Source organism: Sceloporus occidentalis, unplaced genomic scaffold, assembly GCF_023333645.1.
Source record: "Sceloporus occidentalis isolate IW3139 unplaced genomic scaffold, rSceOcc1.0.p SCAF_3, whole genome shotgun sequence".
NCBI classification, from domain to species: domain Eukaryota; kingdom Metazoa; phylum Chordata; class Lepidosauria; order Squamata; family Phrynosomatidae; genus Sceloporus; species Sceloporus occidentalis.
Genome location: NW_028316983.1, coordinates 143,793,391 through 143,817,834, shown reverse-complemented (window position 1 = coordinate 143,817,834; position 24,444 = coordinate 143,793,391). Strand labels below are relative to the sequence as shown.

Here is a 24,444-nt window from a genome sequence, read left to right as displayed (position 1 = left end):
AGTCTTCCCACTTCTTCAGGATCCAGCTGGCTCTTGTATCTTCACTCAAGACACCAGACAACTCAGTAGTCTTATATAAAAGATCTACTTTATTCTACTATATACAGCTCCAAAACTATCCAACACAACTCCAATACTCCAACAATACTCCTCACTACTACCCACTACTACTACCCACAAAATACATTGGGATTCATAGCCATTATTATAGCCCTTGGAAAACACCATCCACTCTTGTCAGTTTCCACCCAGTGGGCGTGTACATCCATTTTCATTGGTTCTCTTGGTTCATCCCACAATTAATGATTTCATCATTTCACCTTGTCCACTTAACAATTCTCAGGTGTGTTCAATTGTCCACTTTGCATTTCTGTCCTTGGCATTTAGGACTTGCTAATTACATTACCATTTACACCTGTGTGGCTTCTAATTGCTTTTGCTGAGTCATCCTGACTCTCACATACATGTTTTATTTCTTTCACTGTATATCCCATGTTGCATTTTCCTTAACAAATAACATGAAGCCCTTGGCATAATTTCAAAACCTGGCTTCAAGTGACCAATTCCAATCACAAGAGTGACCTGTCCCTTTTCCAAAAGCCTGCATGCCAGGGAAGAAGAGAGAGAGACACACAGAGAAAAAGTGGTCAGGGAGAAAACTGGATGGGCTTACGTATTTTCAATTCAGACATCAACTATCACCCACCACCCACCATCAACATTTTTTTATTTGTTTGCTTGATTTATATCTTGCCTTTCTCCCAAAATGAGATTCAAGATGGCTCCCGATATATTAGCTCTGTGCAAATGTGACCCTCAATAATAATGATGATGATGATGATGATGATGATGATGATGATGTCTGCTGTAGCCCCATGAAACTTATTTCATAGGACATCAGCAGGCAATATTTTTCTATGTGTCCTATGCATCTCCATAGGACATTCCTTGAAAATGGAGACCCTTCTCCTATGTTTATTACATCAAAATGTGCTAAGTGTGTATCCACAGTACATACCTATCACATTCTGATTTCATTTTAATAGTCATGGCTCCAGCCCATGGAATCTTGGGATCTATAATTTGTTGAGAGACTTCTGAATTTAATCACACTACACTCAGTTACAGCACTATGATTTCACTTCAACTGCCATGGAAACATCCTATGGAAATCTGGCACCTGAAGTTTGGTAAGAGTCACTAGAGATCTCTGGCTGAGAATTCTACATACTCATCCCTCAACTGCAAATGGCAGGATTCCATAGCATGTTGCCATGTTAAGTGAAGTAGAATCATAGTGACAGAGAATTATTTTCCACAGCACTCCAGCCCATGCCCTCAAACAACAGTAGAGAATTTTCATCAACTGTCAAAATAGCCGAACAAAACAAAGCCAGTTGGTGAGAGACGTAGTGAAATAACTCATGGTGTCATCCCTTTCCGCATAAATCTCTTCCCCATCAGACCATACAGAATCCTAAGTAATGTTTTTTGTACTAACATTACCCCTTAGTATTTCTATGTATTACTGAATGTGATGGCAATAGTTGTAATAATAAACAACTCCTAAACAACCTCTTCATCCTCCTAACTAGTTAAGCTGGAGGCTACTGTCTCCCATTCCCACAAGAAACTCCAGCTTTTGGAATCAGGTGCAGGAGGAACCCAGGGATTCTTCATGCTCTTAATTTCCAAAGCAGAAGGCTGTTGTTGGAATAAGAGACAAGAGCCTCCAGCGTTGTGGGTGGGGCATATGAGGAATGCAAGGAGTTTGTTTACGAAGTTAGGACAAAGAATGCCCAGATCCCTCCTGCACCCCACTCTTCACTCCCAGCTCCCATTGATACAATGTGCCCCACTCCCATTGACACAACAGCCTTCTGCTTCAGGAGTTAAGAGGAGGAAGAATCCCCTGGATTCCTCCTATACCTCAGTCCTAAAGCCTTTTCCCAGTCACACATTAGCCTTCTGCTTTGGGAGCTAGGAGGCTGATGAATTTCTGGATTCATCCTGCACCCTACTCCCAAAACTGGAGGCTGCTGTCTCCCATTCACACAAGAGCCTCCAACCTCATTTGTGGGGTGCAGGAGGAATCAAGGGATTGCCCTCTTCTTAACTCCCAAAGCAGAAGGCTGATACGTAAATGGCTCCTGTTCCAGCTCCTGAAACAGGAAGCAGAATTGACACAACAGCCTTCTGTTTGTGGAGTTAGGAGGATGAAGAAGAGCTGGATTTCTCCTGCACTCCATTCCTGAAGCTGTAGGTTCTTGTGTCAGTGGCAGACAGCAATCTTCCCCACAGTCACCAGCTCCTTGCTTCTCCCTCTCTCACATCCTCCCAGGCAACACTAGGAGGATGGAGGAACTCAGAAATTCTTGTCATGTCTCCTCCTCTTCTCTCAGAGGGTGTTTGAAACTCATTGGGAAGAGAAAGGAGAAGTCTCATTTGTCCCACTTTCTGGCCACACCTTCTCTTCTCCTGAGCTCCTCGTATCTTACAAGGTATGTCAATGCCATGCCCTATTTCTTCCAAAAGGAAGCAACAATGGTGTTGCTAGGCTCGTGGTCATAGTGTCACCCTGCTTATGGTGTCACCCGGTGTGGTCCGCACCCCTAACATACCTTAGTGACACCTCTGCTGCAAGGTCAACACAGGTGAGAGGCTTCTCAGTCACTGCTCAGCCAGCTACCTGGTTGTTGCTCCCAGGGTGACTGGGAAGCAAAGAAAGCAGCAACTGAGATTGGTTGTTTTGAATGTACAGTAGATCAGTAAACCTATTATTTCTTGATATTAGGTTTACTAATCACCTTGGGGTGCGCCATCAAGAGGAAAGGGGCAGTAGCCCCCCCCCCCAAATTGGGGACCACTGTGCTACAACTTCTTTCGCAGAGTTAGTCTCAAAGGTGCTACAAGATCCCTTTGCATACTGATATTTCAGACCAGCATGGATATGTCCCTAGCTTCTAGTTACTGTTAAATGGTTTTTAAAGGAATGGCCTAAAGGAGCCAAGACAAACAAGACAATGGTAACACTGGGGCAACCACTTTCACAACATAACATTAGGGAAGTGGTCTGAGATCTCTTTGGTGTAAGTTGCCTTTCTGTTCACCCCCAGTGCAGCTTTCTCCAAACTCCTGAAACACTTTTAGGGCTTTTGTGTAAAGAAGAGAGTGCTCTTCTCCTGCCAAAGGAGCCAGGAGAACAGCAAAGGAACATGGCTCTAAAATTCTGATAGGATGAAATGCACACATTTTAAACTTCCCTCAAAATAAATAAGAGGTGAAGAATGTGAATGAACATAACAGCTGTTTAGCAACCAGCATTTTCTGCATTTTTAAAAAGAGGGCAACAGTGTTACATATTTGAGGGTCATGCATCAAGGGAGGGGAAAAAAAAGGATTTCCAAAATGTATGTGTTTTATTAAAAAAAAAAACCCTCAAGTCGATAAGTGAACAAACTGGGCCAAGGAGAGTACTGGTTCTTCAAACTTTTATGATTGACCTAAAATGAAATATAGCAGAGTAATTTTCTGTCACTCTCTTTCCTGTGTAGACATAAAATATTTTAAAGTTCACTGGAGTGTCAAATAATGGATACATTGTTGTGAAAATTTGGCCTTTTTAAAGTGCATTACAACAAGCAGTGTGTTTCATTCATGCAGAAATAATAGGTTAGGCTCAATGATATTTTCTTTTAAATGCAAGATAAGATGCTTACATAGTAAGAGAATGCTGGAATTATCGGTGTGAATCCCATTTCAGTTTCTAACTATTAAGAATAGCTAGAACGACAATTTGTTACAGACCAGTTCACAACTCAAATAAAAGCACATTTTACAACATTTTATGGCATCAGGCTGCCAGGTGTATTATTTAGAATTATGTTTCTCTTCCCCCTCTCTGTCTCCCTCCCTCTCTCTCTTTCCTTTTTCCAGGCGTGTAAAATGGTAGCTTCCTGCACAGCAGATCAGCAATTCCTTCTTTCTTTTGCTGTATTAGAAAACCTTTGAACCAGGAACAATGACATACAGAGATGAGTGTTTGAGGCTGTCTTCTGTGACAAATCACTACAGACCTTAGTGCAGTGAGTATGTGTTAAGATTCAGAGTAGGGACTTCTTTTCTATTCCTGGGTTCAGCATTTTGAATGTGGGAAGAAATCTTAAAGATGAAATTACCTAGGCAGAGCAGCCTCAGCCCTACCATTACATGTGAGGTAGATACTTTGGCAGCAAGCAAGTCATGAAAGGGCAGCAAATTGTTAGTTAATTTAGTAGGACTGTTTTTTTTACTTCCAAGAATAGTGGTGCCCAGATGTCTCTGAGATTGCCTCAAATACAAAAACAACTTGACTGGTCTATGAACAAGGACTTCTGGGGAGAAGATATTTGCTGTTGTGCTTCTCTTGTGCCACTTCTGGTGCAGGGCTCTTTTCTTTTATCACATGGGTCCCATTCTCACTAGCCCATTTGTTCTGGATAGAACTGGGCAGATCCGGTTGCCCCCATACCGAATCTCCCCAGGTAGAAGTTCTCACTACCCTTTACCTTGATCGATGCAATTTGCCCCTCTGAAGGTCACATTTGCAGTACTGCTTTAAAATGGAGCCTCCTTTGTTGTCAAACAAATTCACTTACGCTTTTGTCAAAGGTGACATATCCTACAATCATTGGCCAACAGAATTGCTTCTTCCCCCCTCCTTTTTAAAAAAAACTGATGACAGTGTGCACATATTCTGTCAACTTAAAAACCTCCAGGTGTGTGTGTGTGTTGTGTGTATTTGGGTCATTACAGATTATGGCAACCCTAAAATGACCCCATCTTGGAGCTTTCTTGGCAAGATTGGTTCCGAGAAGATTTGCCATTGCCTTTCCCCTGAAGCTGAGAGTGTGACTCCCCCAAAGTCATGGGTTTCCGCAGCCTTCCCTCTGAATGCCAGCCTCTAGCTTCCCCTTCGCTTCCAGCCCAGCATTTCCTTCTCTTTGGAACCTCTACCCTTCCCTTCCCTTCAAGCCCAATGCCACCTCCAAAGCCCTTGCCACCCCTCCATGCCAGCCTCTTCCCTTCCCTTCCAGCCAAAAGCATGCACATAATCTGTCACAATAATACTACTACTAATAATAATAATACCTCACCTCAGAATGCCATCTCTGCATCCTCTTTCTTTGCTTTCCCTCCGATTGCCACCCCAAAATGCCATTTCTCCTTACATACAAATATGTAGCAAAAGCATTCACACATTATATCAATTTGCCAGATTTAAAAGGAAATACAAGCATTCACATATTCTGTCACACACACAAAAAATTATTTTTTAAAAAATGCCACTTGCAAAGTGACCTGCCGTGCCGGCAGCAAGCAAACAAAAGGGAAATGTAGCACAAGCACACACATTCTATCAATATGTATCAACCTGTGGAACAAGCATTTGCATAATTTGTCAAAAATAAAATTACAAAGAGAGAGAGAGAGAGAGAGAGAGAGAGAGAGAGCTGCTTGCGAGAGGGGAGGCATGTTCCGCCCTCTGCCCTCCCTAAACCCCTCCCTTGAACTTGACCTGATCATGACCAGGGCCAAGTTCACATTTGCCAGCAGCAAGAAACAGGTTCTCCAAAAAGACACAGGAAATAATCCACTTTCGGAAAAATCGCTCTAAGGGGGATTTGCCCTGGATCGGGTGTGCGAGACCCTAATTATGATGTGTTTAAACCAGTGCCAATGGGAACGTCCAACTTTTAATCCAGGTTACAATTTGGTACAAAAGGTAGTCTGAATGGCCCCTAAGAGAGAAAGGTTCGTTCAGTCAAAGTCAATAAATGGAACTGCTCCTTGTGATTACATAGAGGTATCTCCTTCTCTAAAGTGAAGGGGGAAGTATGTCACTATCACTGAGGGATCTCTCCAGGTTCATTAGAGCAGTGCTACTCAAAGTGGTGGTCCAGAGATTATTGCTGGCCCATCAGCCACTGGTTGCCAGTCACTGACAAGTTTCTAGCAAATAAAGAAACAGTTGTAGCCAATGGTCATAGACATAGTATTGGCCTCTGGCACTTTGGATGAAAATGCCACCTCCACTCCCTGAGATAGCTTGACTTGAAATGTGTTAGGGCTCTTGACCTCTGAATGGAACCACCAAAAAAGGGGTGAGGAATCTCCTTTAATCTCAGAGCTAAACCTAATTCCAGAGCAATTTTTAGGGGGTGCATTCTCTTATTGGGTAGGGCCATTTAACTTCAAGCTTTTATTGCCAATAACTAAGCCTTAAAGTGGGAAAAGTCCATATAAACGTTGATAAACTACTAAAGATGGTGTCTTGGGGAAGCCTACAAACTGGATTGGCATCCTATCAGGAAGCTTGATTTGGCCCTAGAGCTCAACATTAACATATATCCACCAAATGGGTAAAATTCACAAACATTGACAAATGCTTTTTCCTGGGGGTGGCAGGATTCTGTAATTACTTTAAAGATATTTATACCTCAGTCTCTTCTTTTTGCTTTCATTCAAGATCTTCTGTGAGTACTTTCTTCCTGAAGTTTTGTTACATTATTAGAATAAGAATATGTGTTTTAGTTTGTTCAGGTAGCAAGTCCAGACTATGAATAAACCAGTGTTATCATATGAAAAAGAATTAAGCAGGCAGATCCAAGTGGGGATATATTAAGCCAAATTTTAAGCTCCAGTTCTTGAATTTAGCTGTTGGTAGATGTCTGGCTTGCCTCAGGACAAATTCAGCTAATCGAATGAGGAAAACAGCCTCAGGTATGATGAAAATTACAAGAGATCTCGGTCGAACACTTCTTGTTATAAATATTAGCTTAAAGGCATTATTCTGGTCTCTGAAACGTGGATGATGTTTGCATGTAATTATGGCATTTCAAGCTTTTACAAGCTTGCTCAGAAATGTTAGTTTAGCTAATTATTTCATGACAGTGGGCTGGGGTACCGGGGGACCCTACTAAAGCATTACCAGGGATTCTACTAAAGCATACAGTACAAGACCCTATGAGAAGGTTTTGCTAAGCTACAGGTATTGAGAGAACTATATAATAGATAGCATACACATGTATGTGGGAACGAGCACACTTTTTTCTGCTGTGATGGGAACTCTGTTTCCATCCTGCATTTAGTCTTCAGACAGAACCATGAATAAACTTTGGACTGAATGCTGACTTCTATATCCTTTCATCTAGCTTTAGTTTTATTTTTTCCTTTGCTTTGAAGCAATATCTTGGTTTCTCTGCTCAAACATTTGTTTGAACATTCTTCCCAGGGTGTTCCTTGAAGCCCTTCACCCATTTCAGGCAAAGGAAGTAGCTTGTGACTGACGTGTTACTGTCTGGATCTTTGCCATTTTTAAAAGGTTTTTAAAGCACCTTTTATATGTTAAAACTTGTTCAGAGAAGGTATGGCAGATGGGTTTGTAATTGATACTTCACACCATCCTTGGCAATAATTAAATAACTAAAATCTGCTCCTCTACATAATGGTAGGGCTGGCTCTAGAAAAAGAAATTCAATATAAAACAAGTTTAGAACTTTAGCACAGTGATTTTCAATCTTTGATCCTCAGGTCTTTTGCCTTCAGGTATGAGGATCCTTGATCATTAGCCAAGGTGGCTGGGACCTCTGGTAGTCAAACACCAAACAATTGGAGGACTAGAGTTTGAGAACCAATGCTTTAGTGCAAAAACTTCCTATTCTTGATGCAAGCCTTGAATTAAGTAATTGACAAGGATCACATGATTTCTCTTTTTCTTGCTTTGATCACTGTTGCTTATCAACATTCACAGCCTTTAGGTTATTGCTCTATTCACTGTGGCCTAAAGGGTACATCTGAGACACTGTGCACAGTTAAAATGCACAGTTCAACACAGGTGAGCATACCATAGGGATTGTTTCCTGTTTAGCCTTGTTTTGTTTTGGAATTCAGATCTTAAAGAAGGAAAGACAGATTGATCTTGTTACCTGCCTTGGGGAAGAACTGCTAGCTAGGCGAGCCTGACTGGAAGTCTTGGTTGTGTCCCAAATCTGAAATGCTTGATGTTTCAAATTCAGACATCTTTCATTTAGGCCAAAATAACAGACATTTATTGTGTACCTTGCAGTCAGTGACTATTTAACAGCAAGAGACTCTCACAGCATGGTCCTCTTTTACTTTATGTGCTCAGTAATGAAAGTCCACTATTGATTTTTCTGTAGCTGCTTGTAACTATTATAGTTGATACATCAATAGAAAAGGAAAGCACAATGTTTCATAGGAGGCAGAAAATCAGAGAATACACCATGCCAGGACAGTAAATCATGCCATAATCTCTGGAATTGATAGATGGTTACTGCTAACTTGAAACCCATGGCTTTTTTTAAAAAGGCTGACCTATAATCGTCCAATATGTCCTAACAGAGTGAATGCCTGTAATAGCACTAAAGGATACAACACAATGTTTCATTGTTGTTTTTGTTTAAAGGTGACCAAAAACAGGTCTGTTTCATAGAGGAAAGATTGATTTCCTATTATGATTGTATACGTTGCACCTCAAAAGGGAGGAATGGAAAGAGAAATTGGGTGGAATATGGGTTTGCTTTTTAGTACCACTGAGTACAGAAGAAGCCAATCAGTTCATCAATTGCTAATTAAATCTACACATTTGAATTTACATTTTGATGGAACATTCAGTGAATAGGAACTGAATGACCCCTAGTTCAAAAGTGTTAACTGAGAAGCCACTTTCACTCATTCCAAAAGCTGCATCTTGCTCTCCTCTTGCAACTGGGTCCATAGACGCATTGCTACATGAAGAATGGACTGCAGTTCTTTGAAAAGTGCTGCTGTTATTATGGAAACAGCTGCTCCTTCATGACTGTAGTGCAGAATACCCAATTTAATGGGTAAATTCATTAGCATGGAATAGTCCTTAGTAATCCCTGGAACCCAGTCCAGTGTACTCTTATAGCTCTTATACATATAGGCTACTTCATCTGATTTCATGGAGAATCCCTGCAGTCTTGCATTCTGCCAGAGATAGGTCAGAGGCAGCCCCTGTCAGTGAGCTCTTTTCTGTCTTTTTTGGAGCTGTTAGTTTCTGGACATGGTGATTTCTTGGATCCACACTAGAAGGCTTTATTAAAGCAGTGGATGTGGTTTGGTGAACTTGGGATATAGCTCTGGGTTTGGAAATGGTCTCGTCTCTGAATAATTATTTGGTATTTTAATTTTCCCCCCCTTAGAGTTATAGTGTTTCAGTATTTCAGTACAGAAGTACTATTTTACTGATGTGCTATGATATTTTCTTTCAGTTAGTATCAAAGGTGCTACAAGATGCCTTTGCATACTGTGATGCTCTAACTCTAAAAAAGGAGAAAAGGGGAGAGAAGAATGAATGAAGAATTTCCTTTATGTTTAGCTTTACCACTGCCCATCTTGAAATCATGCAGCATGTAAACATTGTAACCTACATCAAAATATACATCACTGAGGGAGCAGCCAAAACCCTGACATGGACCACAACAAGAAATGTACATGTTCATCTCTGGTCTGTTTTGATCTCCTATATCTTGGGATTAAAAAAAATAAATAAACAGGAGGGTAGAAATAAAAAGTTGTAGCTGTTACTAGGAAAACAAAAATTGGGAATGACAGTATTTGCTCCATCTGTTTTCTTCCCATGTCAGCATGAATGTTTGGTACTTTGGGATGTTCTACGGTTTTCTTCATGAAAAGAAAATAATAATTATTCAGAAGAGAATCAGAAGGTGGATTTCTTCAGGGTTTTTGTATCTTTAAGCTTAGTGGCCTTAAGCGGAGCCATATTCTGGAGCATCAACCTGTAGAACAGTTATGCCTGAACCCTAAATTGTGGTTTGCCTTAAATATGCATTGTTTATATTGAACACAGTGGTTTCAAATTGGCTTTTTTCAGATACACCATACTTAAGATTAACCACTTTTGGGAATGGGCTCAGACAGCCTAACAAGCAATGGTGAATAAAAGACAGAGGGAAAAGTAATGTAGAAACTGCCATAATATTCTGCATTATGATTGCATTATAGACCCTTTGTTAGGATCTGGAAGGCCACTTGAACAAACTGAAAGGTTCGGTAGTAGATTTTGTTCAGCAAAGTGTTTTAAAAGAGCTGAAATGAGCTAAAATTTGTATAGCAACAGAAACCTGCAAGACTGGTAAATCAGGCAATAAGTCAAAGAAGTATAGTAATTATTTTGATACTACATGGGAGGGAAGCTCATGGTATACAGATGTGAACCTCTGAAGGTCAGGACTTGGTTAAAACATTATCCTCAATTTCTGCTGTTGAGAAACAATGTAGGTATATCATTGAAGTGTTGGCACTCATTCCTCTCCCCTGTCACCTGCGGATTAAAAGTCTTGTCTGCAATATGCTGAGTGCTTCTAAATGTATTGCTGATTCCTCAAGGTATCTTATAAAGACATTTAGTATAGGTAGTGGTGTCTGAACTACACCATTGCTTTATGGAATATCAAAAAGTAACTCAATTTCCTCTATCTCAGGTGTCCCTGGCCTTGCAGAATAGATAGGTTATAATGCAATGCACCAGCTAAACTGGAGCCTTTTTATCAATTCACACTTTACCTGGTAAATATATTGACTTTTGTCTTTAGTGATAAGCTCACAGAGAATGGAGCTCAGTTTGTAAACACAGAGGTGGTGTATGCCATGGAGTCAAAGGCAATGAGGGCTCCATAATAATCTTTGCTGCATGTTTTCACCATATAGTTGGATACAAAATGTGCAACTGGGAAAAACTGTGCAACTGGAATACTGATAGACAGACAGTTGGAGAAAAAAATAGGAGGAAACTAGACACATGTTCTGTACTGGAGATAGTGCACTAGAAACAGTGCTCCAATATATGTATATGCTCCAGAAAATGTATAAGAGCATGAACAAAAATCCATGGTAATTGAAGTGGTGTCATGATGGATTATTTCTGCAGTGTGGATGCAGCCTTAGAGGGCTAAACTAATAGGTAGCCCCATGAAGATACTCCAAAAAATATTTGTTTTTGAGACAGCCACTTCTGTAAAGGTGAATATGAATGTCACAGCATAGGAAGATATATGTTAGAGTATGTCCATCTGACACAAGGAAAGTGTGAGATTTTTCCACAATCACCACATTGATAATGGCTCAAGAGGCTATTGCTGAGGTAGAGTTTGTTTTAAACTTGCTGTCTTCATAGGTAATATCAAATCATAGTTTGACATCTTTTTCTTATAATCAGAGATGACAAACTTCCAGTCACCTCGAATCTGATTTAATTACTGATTCCTCCCTTCCTGTCTCATCAGCATTCTAATGGCCAATATTTAGTATAAATGGCAACTATATATTATTCTTATACATGACAGGTTGGATCTGTTAGAGTTTGGCCACTGGATGACGATATAAACACCATCTTGAATTATTCACAGATTTTTCATCTGACTGTGAAAAATGAATGTCATTACACTGAAAAGTAACAGAACAATTAATAAAAGCAATTAAGGCTAACTAGATAAATATTTTGTCAGAAATCATTGTATGTGGGGGAAAAGATGTACTTAACTAACCACCCTCCCATCCATTACTGTTAGCTGCCATCCTGTAATAAATATTATTCACTTCTTTCCTCTTTATAAATGCATATTGATTGGATTTAAACTCTGAACTCAAAGTGAGTTATATCTGGTCATTGCTAAACTGCTTTGCTCACTTCAGAAAAATCCTACATACTACCTATTATACTACTTTAATTAAGACAAGAGTCAGCTTTATGTACAATTATTTGCTTCTGCCAACTCTCTGTGGTGTAAATATTGAACAATCACCTCCCTTGAATGCTAATCAATCCTTTCTGAATTCCAAGCATTTCCATAAATTTCAGGAAATGCTTGGAATAGTGTGTATTTTCAAGCACCAACCTTCAATATCCATCCAAAGACATAGCCATTCAATATACATGTTACTCAAAACTAAAGTCTGAGATATGTGCTTCTGTTTGCCTAGCTTGTAGTCCATATTTTTTTCCAAATTAAAATATTATGCCAGGAAAGTTAAAGCATAGCTTCATGGTGAAAAAGAAACTAGGATAGTCTTCTTATTTATATTAGTTAAGCAAGTAAACTCTAACTAATGAAAAAGACTAACTTACTATTACTGCCTTATTACTGACACAATTTTTGTTATGTTTTATTTATTTAGATGATAATGCACAAAAAGACATAAGCCGGAACACTCCTTTAGTCCTGACTACAGTAGAGCCATTGATTTACCTATGTGTTGACTCACCATTCAAAACTTGATCAACTGGATCTTTTCTAGTTGGGACTAATCAACAAGCTGCAGCCAAGAAATTGTTAAGGCAAACTACCAGCTGTCCTTAATTTGTATGTATATGTGTAAGGCACTACGGACCACATTGCAAACATAAAATGGCTAATGGAGTGCAGCAGGGAATTCCAGAAGAACGTCTCCATGTGCTTTACTGACTACAGCAAAGCCTTTGACTGTATAGATCATGAAAAGCTATGGAATGCTTTTAAAAGAATGGGAGTGCCACAACATCTGATCATCCTGATGCATAACCTATACTCAGGACAAGAGGCGGCCATCAGAACAGAATATGGAGAAACAGAGTGTTATGTAACAGGAGAAAAGTTCATTCCTTTTGGGTGGAAGACACCAAAGTTACAGACAGGATAAGACTGTGTGGCCTGCCATTATATTCAATAGAGAACTGAAAATGAATTTAAAAATGAATCAATGAGATATAAAAACTAAGTGAATAAAACTTAACAAATGAAAATGAATGGCAAATGTAATACATCTCCCCAGACATAGCAAGAACAATATGGAAGATATGTAAAATATGCAAATTAGATTCATTTACATCATTTAAAGGTAGAGATTTGGGCTGTCCCTGGTACAAAATTTAGTGCCCTATGGTTCAAAATGGTAAATAGTAAATGGAAGGATGCACGCAACCTCTGCCAAAAAAAGAAAAGGATTGTGATGTAGCCTGAATACAACCCAAGGCTTTCTTTGCTTTCAGTAAGAGCCCTGTTGTTTGCCATACATAATGATTAAATGTTTACCATTTCTACAAGTCCCAGTTGTCTCTTGTTAAGTGAGACGTGGAATCAATAGTTGCTCTGCAATTATTTGCCCATTGATAAAGCCTTCATTTCTTAAATGAAGTACATTTATCTGTGGTCTTGACAGTGATAGGAGAACAAAACCCATCAGTCGCTGCCTATTCTAGCATTAAGCTCAGTAGACAGACAAGTGACTGGACATGGGTCAAATGATGTCTAACTTTCTTCCTATTGGCATTTCACTTTACAAACTGTTCAGATGGAAGCCCTGACAAATCACCCCTGCTGAGTTGGAGTAATGAAAGCTAGCAGGACAAATGGAAAGTTTTGCTAAAAAGAAAACAATGACTGGATTGCAGTTGATATGGCTGGGACTGAGAGAAATCAGGCACAGTAAACAAGGTAGAGGTCAGGGCAGGAGCACCTTCAACTTCTGTCAAATAGATAGGTACATAGAAAGATGAGCAGTTGCATACAACACACACACACAAAGAGCACACAGACACAGTATAAACTCTGAAAAAATACAGGTACAGTTTATGTAATTATGATCAGGCTGAATGGGTTTTTCTGTCCTTTATTTATAGTGGCAATGTTTTAAAAATGTGAATTATAAATTTGGAATTGCAGTTTTAAATATGCTTTTTGAAAAGAAGTCAAAGCTAGAGTGAATATATTTAGAGCAGGAGCAGGGATGCTTAAGCACCATTCTTCAAGAAATCTTGTTACCTTGCAAAATTCAAAAGTAACCCCACTGAGTTCAATGAGACATACTTCCAAGTATGCATCTGGGATTGAAGAATAGTTGGCTTTCCTCAGTGTATTGCCCAAGTACTTCAATTTCTGCTTTAAGCAAATTATGGCGGTAATCTAGGAGTGTCTGCAAAGAATTTATGAATTCATAAACGTTTATGAGACTGATTTACATTTCACAGCACATCACAGTTGTTCCACTTGACCAAAAAACTGTACATATGGTTTGAACTTCCTTTTAGGTCAAATGAAATCACGATGCAAAAATGAACAAATGTAAGAGAAATGGAATATTTCTACTGAGATGTCAAAGAATCATTTCTACATTTTAAAAACCATTTGTTTTTACAACAGTTATCAAAATTCAAATCTCGATAATTTGAAATTTTAACTTTTTGTGGTTGTGTACCTTCAACTCAATTTTGACTTATGGCTACCCTAAGCAAATATCACATGGTTTATTGGGCAAGATTTATTCAGAAGGAAGTTGCCATTCTCCTCATTGGATATTAAAGTAAAAAAACAAAACTGACATGATCCCAACATATCATTGACAATAACTTTGTCCTCCTCCCTAAACCAAATAATATTGATAATGGTTCAGGAAAAAAAATGTGGAACAACATTTTATTAGGAGTTACTTAAGAACAACAGAGTTCTAAGTGATTATAAATCCCACTATTTGTCACTGGAGCAGACCTTTGGATTACAAAACAATTTGTAAGATGGACGCTTTTTTTTAATGTGCATTAAAAGTGTATTCTGAGTGAAGCACCCAGCCAATCTGATCCACAATGTGTGTGCATATATACCCTCAAATTACCTGTTGACTTGTGGTGACCCCATGAATTTCATAGGGTTTTCTTTGGCAAAGAATACTCACAGGCCATTTGCCATTTCTTTTCTCTGAATTATAGTCTACAGCACCTGGTATTCATTGGAAGTCTCCCATCCAAATACTAACCAGGGCTGACCCTGCTTTGCTTCCAAGATCAGATGGGATTTGGTGCCTTTCATGGATTATGGTTAAATATTCCATTCATTTCAAGAGGAAATCACCCCAAACAAAAGATCAAAACGCTTTTCCAAACTGGTCTAAAGAAGTGTGAGTTCTCACAGCATATCTCATTGGGTTTTGCCAGTTGTTATGTCCCCCATGTTAGCTTCATTTATTTTGGAGGGTGTTCGTAGTAATTTCTTGGATCTGCACTAAAGCTCTACCAAAGGGTTTTTTTTTATAAATGGAAAAGTGGTTTATTGGGGTCATTCTATAAACTGAAAGGGAAATTTTATAGTAGTGTTACAGTCCAAAAGTGTCATTTCACTGATACACTGATGTACTGATGCACTACAGCTATAAGAATTTAAAAAAAAAAAAAAAGAAGAGAGAGAAGAGATTGAGTCTTTTTTGTTCTGACATATCTTGGAATGAAAAAGTCACCTATGTAAGAGTGGGAATAAAATGTTGCAGCTGTTGCTGGGAATTGTCAGAAAATAACCTAGGGCAATAGAAACATCATTTAGATATATATAGACACACACACACACATCCTGAGAACCTCAGCAACAAATACTGGAACCTTCCAACACATATTCCCCATGTGGAAGAGCCTAGAATGTGTGGATGGAGTCACTCTATTAAAATACTGTAACTGAAAAAGTTATTCCTCGAAGGGAAAGTTTTTGAGCATCTGCATTATAGATAGTAAGAAAGATGCAACCACTATCATTTTGTGATTAGTCTACTGTAATGAGCTCTATGTGGGTCTGCCTATGAAGAATGTTTAGAAGCTGCAGCTAGTTCCATACTGTTGCACAGAACATATTGTTCCCTTTTTCACCTTTACTGGCTTCGAGGTGAATCTACACTGTAGAAATAATGCAGTTTAATATCACTTAAACTGCCATGGCTCCATTTTACAGAATCTTGGGATTTGTAGTTTTGTGAGGCACAAGCACTCATTGGTAGAGAAGACAAAAGACCTTGTAAGACTACAAACCCCAGAATTCCATATGATGGAGCAACAGCACTTAAAGTGGTGTCAAGCTGCATTATTTCTACAGTGTAAAGGTAATGCTGATGGTCCTGAGGGCTCAAGTCAAAATGGGATTATTTATCTTTAAAGACCTAAATAATCTTGACCACCTTTGAACTAGATTATTGAGGACTCCCTCTTTTGTGTGCCCTTGCCATCAGATGTGCAGTAAAATGTGGCAGGGCCTTCCTGCAGATGGTGCCAAGGTTGTGGAATTCATGTAGCTCACACATGAATACAATCCAGGTAGCAAGCCATGATGGTATTATTTCCGGCTAGTTGAAAATTTGGCCATTGTTTTTAAGTTTTGGACCTTGTTTTTCCTTTTGGGTTGTCTCTTGTAGTGTTATTGGTCATTTTATTCTCTATTATATGTTGTTACCTGTTTAACTGACTATTATTTTTAATCTCATTTTGTTTGTTATATATTCTTAGCTATCATATAGATTATGTATTGGTAGGAAGATGGGATATACATTTTTGAGCTGATTAAAGTACTCTGTGAGTACTGCAGATGAGAGCTGTTTTCTAAATGCTGAGGTATGCTCTCTATTCACTATTTGAAACAAAGTCTCATCTCCTTTGCCACCGAGCCTAAAATATCAGAACAGGGAACAGTAGACATTCTAAACGAATGCAAAGTACTTGAAGCAGCTGATGAAAGTGATCGAACGTAAAAACTGTTTAAAGTAAACGTGAGCATTTTTCAAATGTAATTCAGATATTCAGCTAATTTAAAATCCCACTGAAGTGTGAAGGATTGCTTTAAATATTTCATCACAGAGCAGGCTACATGACTCCTTAGACATTTTGGCACTGCTGCCTAATGTGAGTGAAAATATGGCACATGCAAAACTAAGGTAAGATATGTCTTACTGTCCATAATCTATAAAGAAACAATGAATTCCTGCAAGGGCAGCCTTTTCTGACTCGATTCTCAACATTTGTGAAGATGCAATTTCATATTTTGGAAGAGCCCAATGATACTTGATCCTAGGGTTTTTTTTGAAAGGATTTGTCTGCATATGCTTGGTGAGAATATATATAATTTTTAAAAAAATTATGTGCCTTTATGGTGGGTTACAGACCGCCGCTTTGAGGCGGTCTGCCGCCGCTGCCGTTTGCTCCGTAAGGGAGCCGTCGCAGCCACACCGCGCGGCTCCCTTGCGGAGCAAAAAAGAAGCTCCAAAATGGAGCTTCTTTCTGCAGCGCCCTAATGACGTCGTGAGGCGCCTGGGGCGGACTCGTGACATCATAGATGCCGTGCGACGTCTGGACACACAGCGTCCGATACGTAAAGATGGCGGCGCCCGTATGAACAGGGCGCCGCCATCTTGTACGTATTCTATACATACTAGGGTTAGGGGTGTGTGGAAGCACCACCCCTTCCTAACCCTAGTATGTATAGAATACATACTAAATGGCGGTGTGTAACCCGCCTATATATATTTTACATCCTTTTAACCTATCTTTAGGGTATTTGTGGGTACAACATTATGTTGCATACTGGAGTAGCACAGATTTAGTTCAAATATTAATAAACCTGTGGGTTGGGTCGGGGCGACTCTTGCAGTGGACAGACTGATGTGATTGCCCAAGGAGCAGATTTTGGGATTATTCATTTCATTTGTTATTACTGTATCTTTATTGCTAAGTATAGGGAGGTGTACTTGGACATGTTTTGACGCATGTGCCAAAATAACATGAGTGGTTCAAGGTATTTTGGACCTTGTGTTGGAACTGGGGAAGGTCCATTTGTTTTTTTGCTTTGGCAGAAATATGCCTTAGGCTGGCCCCAGTTTTAATCCATACTTGCTGTTCTAGAAATAGAATCCTTCTTTCCATTCATGTAAGGTCGGAGATCCAGGTAGTGTTCCTACAGGACAGGTAATTTTACTGGATTCTGCCTTCTCCCTGCAGCCCCAGTGCCCCCTCCTATGGTGTACTGGATAGAGCTGGAAATAAACTCTTAAAAGTAGTTAGTTATGCTTATGCCATAATAGTAGTTAGTTGCTCCAATTGCTAACAATTTTGGAAAGTAATGTTTTATTTTTCATTTTCTCAAAAGTAACTAATATGGACACCTCTGTGGGGGTAGAATATCAGAGACATAGATGTGTTGGTCTGGAAAATCAGTAAGCAGAGGGATGTTGCAGCACCTTTGAGACTAACTGAGCAAAAGAAGTTGTAGCATGAACTTTTGTAGTTTTGGTCTACTTCCTCAGATGCATGGACTGAACATGCTACATGCTACAACTTCTTTCCATAATTAGTCTCAAAGATGCTGCAGGATATTTGCATATGGATATTTTTGAAAAAAATAATGCGAAGGTTACCAGTGGCTTATGGTACAAACATATTCTTACGTCCATCAACTTTTTTATCAGACAGAACACAGAGTCACAACAGAGTGCAAGGCAGTAGCACAAGCCAGGATTTGAACCATACAAACTTTGCTCCTTCACCATTTAGTCTCTATAGATTCAGAGAGCCTCCTCTATTTGGAATTAACAACTGGATTTAGGCATAGTTTCTTAAAACTGACCTGATGAACCTCTTATGAATGTACAGCTATCTTTTAGGCCATGGGGGGGGGGGGGAGGAGTACAGCAAGAAAAAATAATCATTTAGCACAATATTTCACAGACATATATAACAGCTTTTATATTTCAAATTACCTTATGTTCCTTTTTTTAATCAACAGCAACTATCGGCCTCTCCATGTGGCTATCAGTACCATAATTAATCAATGGAGAAGGAAGGGTTATAATAACCACTTAGTATCCCTTTTCACTGTCGTTTGGATTGCTACCCCAAGATCATCTCACGCAGCTGGATATTCCACTGAAGTAGGGGGTTCAAAAGGTCAAGCAAAGTGAGTTTTAAATAAACATTCAGCTCTCAGATCAGGGTGGAAGAAGACATTTTGCTGTCTGCAGTGAAGCAGAAAAATGGCACCCCTTTCTCCTTCCATATAAAGAAGATGTCTTGGCTGGCAATCTAACCAACAAGTCTTGATGGAACAAGATAGAGTACTGGAAAGGTTGTGTAGTATATGCAGCTCTATTCTCTACTGGAAAGGAGAATCCAGAGGATTCATAAGGGTTCAAGAGGTTTCCACTGCTGCCCCACAGCAGATACTGCAGTGGTTTCCTCATTCTCCCTAATGGAAAGTCTGGATCTGGGCTAGGCTCCTAAGAGTCTTAAATGAGGGCTACTTATAATGGGATCTCCTCCACCACCAATAGGTGAGAAATAAGAAAGCAGCATGATAAAAGCATGCTCTAAGTAATGATTAAATAATAAGAGTACCTACCTAAACTGAATAGCACCAAAAATTTCAGACACACGAACTCTCGTAGATCAAACTGCAGAGATCGTAGTTTTGCTACCAGCTCCTGTGCATGACTCATTAGGTTGTTGAGGGTGGCTCCAGCTTGAGATGCAATTACTGAGTAATCCACCTGTAAGAGAGGATCAGGTAGACGATCATAACCAGGTACTACTACTATTACATCATTCTCCTCCTCCTCCTCATCGTTATTTTGTGCTTGCATCCCCATTTCTTTACTTGCTTAGCATACTTGTGTTAAACAGACTGATTCATATTTTTTTTCTAAACATACTTGTATTAATACAGATCGATTTACACCTTGTAGGGTTAACAGTTGGGTGGGTGGGGGGCATTTTCATAGCAGATGGAAGGTTTTTTTTTTTAAAACAGCTCCTCTCCCATCCCATCAAGATGTTGTCTCACTATGCTTTATTTATTTTATTTATATCCCCTTTTTCTCCAGGCAAGGAACTGTTATTTAGAAGACGTTAGGCACATTAATTTCATATTTCATATCATGTTTAGGTCCACTTACCTGATAGTGGGGGCTGAGTTTATCCATTAGCAGAGTCAATGGGCTGCCTCGGGCAGCAGATTTGAGGTTTTGTTACTCTGCAATTACTGCATTTTTACTGCCAGAATGGGGACAGGTGTTTGTGGGATTTTCTATCTTATTTGAGGAAATAACTTGGTTGGTCCTCTAGGTGTGTGTGTGTGTGAGGGGTTTACACCTTTTGCTATTCTTCTATCACAGGTTGGGGAATGTCTTGGGTTATCCCTGGTAGCAGGGCTGTTGTGAGAATAAGCTGGGTTAATATCATACATATCCTCCTCAGTAACTTTGGGGCTCTACAGACTGGCACTTTGTGCCAGCCTGTAGGTGGAGCCACAGTACAGCATCCACATGCTGGATGCTGTGACTCTGCCCCATCATGTCATGATGCCGCACGCCCTCCTAGATAGTGCGCGGCATCATGGCATGGCCCTGGCACTGCATCTAGATGATGCAGTACCAAAAGGGAGTCAGAAAGCTGTGCCGCCATGGCTATGATGCCCTTTAGAGGGTGCAAAAAGAAGCCATTTTTTCCGGCTCCTTTTTGTGCTCCCTAGAGGCCTGATCAGTGCCGCAGCATGACGTGATGGGGCAGAGTCACAGCATCCAGCGTATGGATGCTGCACTGTGGCTCCGCCTACAGGCTGGCACAAACTATGGCACCAATCCAGCCATTAAAGGGCAGCTGGATGCCGTCCATCTGTCCAGCCCCTAAGTGACAGAGTGGGATACTAACAGGATGTCTTTTGATATGCATTGTTGTTGTTAACTGCCATCCAGTCAATCTTGACCCATAGTGACTCTATGGATGGGACATCTCCAAGACTCCCTGTCCTTCACTGCTCTGCTTAGTTCCTGCAAACTCATACTCGTGAACTCCTTAATAGAGTCCATCCATCTAACATGCAGCCCTCCTCTCCTTCTGCTTCAGTCCACATTTCCTAGCATTATTGTTTTTTCCAATACGTCGTGTCTTCTCATGATGTGCACAAAAGCATGACCACCTCAGTTTTGTCACCTTGGATGCCAGGGAGATTTGTGGCTTGATCTGCTCAAGGATCCATTTGTTTGTCTTTTTGGCTGTTTGCAGAATCCTCAGTGCTCTTCTCCAACACCACATCTCAAATGAATTTATTTTCTTTCTATCTTATTTCTTATCTGTCCAGCTCTCACATCTATACATGGTAACAGGGAATACTGTGGCTTGCATAATTCTCTCTGTGCCCAGTGCTAACAAGTGTTAGCTTATGGTGTCACTGTTGTTCTCTCCCATGACTACTGATGCTGCCCAGTATTTGTTTTGATATGTGTACATGTGCACAAAATAAAACATTGAACTTTCCTTGATTGATGCTCTTTGCTGCCAAAAAGCTCACATTATTTCTTTGGCTGATTTTTTCTATTGATCTGTGGTACTAGTTGTTTTATTGAATGTTTACTTTCAATGGAAACAAAGTTCTGATAAGTGACAGAACAATACTTTACAAATTTACCCAGAAGTTAAGTCTTTCAGTTTTCAGGCCATCTTTTGGCTTGACATAACCCAGATGGTCAAGATTACTGAGAGACATTTTGGTAGATATTCTGAAAGTGTCAATCAGTTTGCATAAACTCAACTATGCATAAAGAAGCTCCAGTTACTGTCTTTTCAAGTAGGACTATTGAGCGAGTGAGTGTTCTTGTTGAAGTGAATACTAAGAACTCTGCTTATTCTATGGGTTACTTTGAAAGAAGAAAAGGCAGTCTGTTGAGCTAATATACAGCTTAAAATGAATGATTCAAAATCAAGGGAGAAAATGTGGACTGAGGGGCTCTTTAGACCAGCCATTAAAGGTAGCCTGGGGGCAGAGTCAGGGTGTCGCGTCCACATGATGCACTCCCCAATTCCACCCCAGGGCGCTGTGATGCCGTGCGCCACTCCAGAAGCTGTGCGGCATCACGGTGCTCCTCCAGTGCTGCATCTGCACGACACAGCCCCGAAGAAGCACTGTATAGCCATGGCTCTGTGGCTATCGCACCCTGGAAAGGCTGGATCAGGGCTTGTTTTATTTTTAAGTGTTTTTTTTTTTATTGATTAACTATTATGTTAAAATTGTAATCAAGATTTTTTTTTAAATTCTATATTCTAATGTTCTTAATAATAATAATAATTTGTTTTATTTATATACCGCTATTCCAAAGATCATAGCGGTGAACAGCAAGTAAGCTAATTTGCCCCCAACAGTCTGGGTACTCATTTTAGCGACCTCGGAAGGATGCAAGCCTGAGTCTAGCTTGGGCCCTTTGCTGGTCTTGAACTTGCAACCTTGTGGTTTTGAGTGAATGGCTGCAGTACAGGCATTTAACCACTTAGCCCTCTGAATACTTTTTTAAAGGTAGGTGGTAGAGACATTGGTTTGAGTGTTGGACTATGACTCTGGAGACCAGAGTTTGATTCCCAGCTGGCCATGAAACCACTGGGTGATCCTGGGCAAGTCACATTCTCTCAGCCTCAGGTCAAGGCAATGGCAAACCTCCTCTGATTAAATCCTCCTAAGAAAAACCCATGATAGATTCAACTTAGGAACATCATAAGTTGGAAATGACTTGAAAGCACATAAAAGCGAGTATAAATAAATAATTTTTAAAAATCATGAGATTTCAATCTGAAAATCTCTAGAACTGAATCGGGGGTGTGGTCCTTTTTGTTGACCCCCCCCCCCCCCCCATTTGAAAAGTGGGCAAAGACATCAAGTTTAGGGAGTGATAATAGCTCACCCACATTTTAGAATGATGCTCACAAATGTAGAGTACCTCTACTCCCAGGTTCTTTCTCAGCCAAAGGCTGAATCACCTTTCCAGTATATGAATGATAGGAAACCCCTACTTGTAACAGTATCTGTGGAAATTGCTATTTTTACAACCCCACACCAGGATAGTAACCAGCATATTGTTGTGGAACAGCCTGATTGCTACAAAGACATCTCATTCATAGCCAAATTTCCCCTCTGAGATTTGTTGGGGAAAGTGTGTATGTATGTGGGAGAGGGAATCCCTTGGAGAGGTAACCAACTGTAGTTTCTGGAAGAGAGGAAAGATTATCTTTGGTTCATAATAATAAGTTAAGATGTTCGGATGGATCTCATGAATATCAGTTGTGCTTGTTCTACTGCGATGATAACATAATGGGAAACCCCAATAGATAGATTCTCCCACCCTCCCTGCTACTGGAGGGCTCTCAGGAAACTAGCTCCTCTTTCAGAGGCATTTAATATTTGCAGAACCAGCAAATTTGTCTGGGAGGCAAGTCTTCATCTGCCACTCACCCTGAGCCGACTGTATTAAATTTTTATATTTATTGACATTTCATTACCATAATTGACTGCACTTGGTTCCCTAGTAGAAGGCACAGGGATGCCTCCTAAGCAGGAGAATTGGTCCCTGGAGTCGGATTTGCAATTAAAAACAAGGCAGAATGGATTTTTTTTATTGTGTAAATATGATGAGTTGAATTTTCAGCTTTAACTAGAGAATACTGAACACCAAGGAAACCTTTTTCACGAGTGAGCAAAATTATGAGTCAGTGGAAAGACGACCCCCAAAGGTGTCAATCAGTTTATATAAACTCAACTGTGCATGAAAAAGCCCCAGTTAATGTATCTTCAAGTGGGGCTGCTGGGGTGGGGAAACTGTTGTTATTAAAATGAATATTATAATCTTTTCATAGTCTGTGAGCTAGTTGACTTTGAAAGGGGAAAAATGGGGAGCTAATATACAGCTCAAAATGAATGATTTAAAATCCTGGGAGAAAATGTGGACCGAAATAGATGGGCCACATTCAGGGCATAGCATTTAGATGATGAACACCTCGAATGCAGAGGGAAACCATGCTGGACCTATGTTATTGATGAAGAACCAGGCTAAAAAGGTGTGTTAAACACTACTCCTTTTTGGTGATCTGGTTTAGGACCATGGTGGCACACTGGACTGAGGCTGGGCATGTGCAGTTGCTGTGGCTCGAGTGCAAATGGTGTTTTTCAGCCTGTCTGTTTCAGGCTTGAATTTTAATGACATATTCAACGTATAGAAAGATAGTATCAGACATTAATTGAGGGTGTCCTTAATAAGTAACATCTGTGATGATGTGATGGTCATTACCATTGTTGTTGCCCTCCTCCTCATAATCATGATCAAGACCGTTCAAGCATGGCCTACAGAAGATACCAGGTGCCATCCGTAGCATCTTTAGGAAGGTGTGGGATGAAAATAGTTCCACCCAAACTTCTAGGAGGTCCAAGGCCCCTGGCCCTGCCATTTATCATTTTAAAGCCAATCTTTAGACCCCAAATACCCTCAAACCACCCCAAAACATAGGGACACATATGTGATGCTATGTAAGCTGCACCTGAAGCTTGGCACACTGGACCCAGACAGCAGAGCTTCTCAGCCCACCCCCACCCCCCAGTGTTGAAAGTGATGTAATAAATGTATTGCTGTGAAGGATACCATGCATTAATTCCCCCAGTCTTGTTTTTATTTTCTGCCATATACGTATGCAAGTTTTCCTGTGCTTCCTTCAAATGAAACCAATTCTGGTTGGCCAGTGGGAGGACTATCATATGCAAATGAACATCTCCACAGCTCTCTCATATGACCCTTAATTAGCTGACAATC

General features: G+C 40.0%; 1 protein-coding gene across 1 annotated transcript in view; it reads right to left on the bottom strand.

Annotated features, from left to right (window-relative positions):
- LOC149316912 (nuclear receptor subfamily 5 group A member 2) overlaps positions 1-24,444 on the bottom strand; it is a 120,383-nt gene that overhangs the window by 7,946 nt on the left and 87,993 nt on the right. The window contains exon 6 of the mRNA XM_089518778.1: positions 19,221-19,368. Coding sequence (XP_089374904.1) covers positions 19,221-19,368 — 148 coding nt within the window. The remainder of the gene's footprint in view (positions 1-19,220; positions 19,369-24,444) is intronic.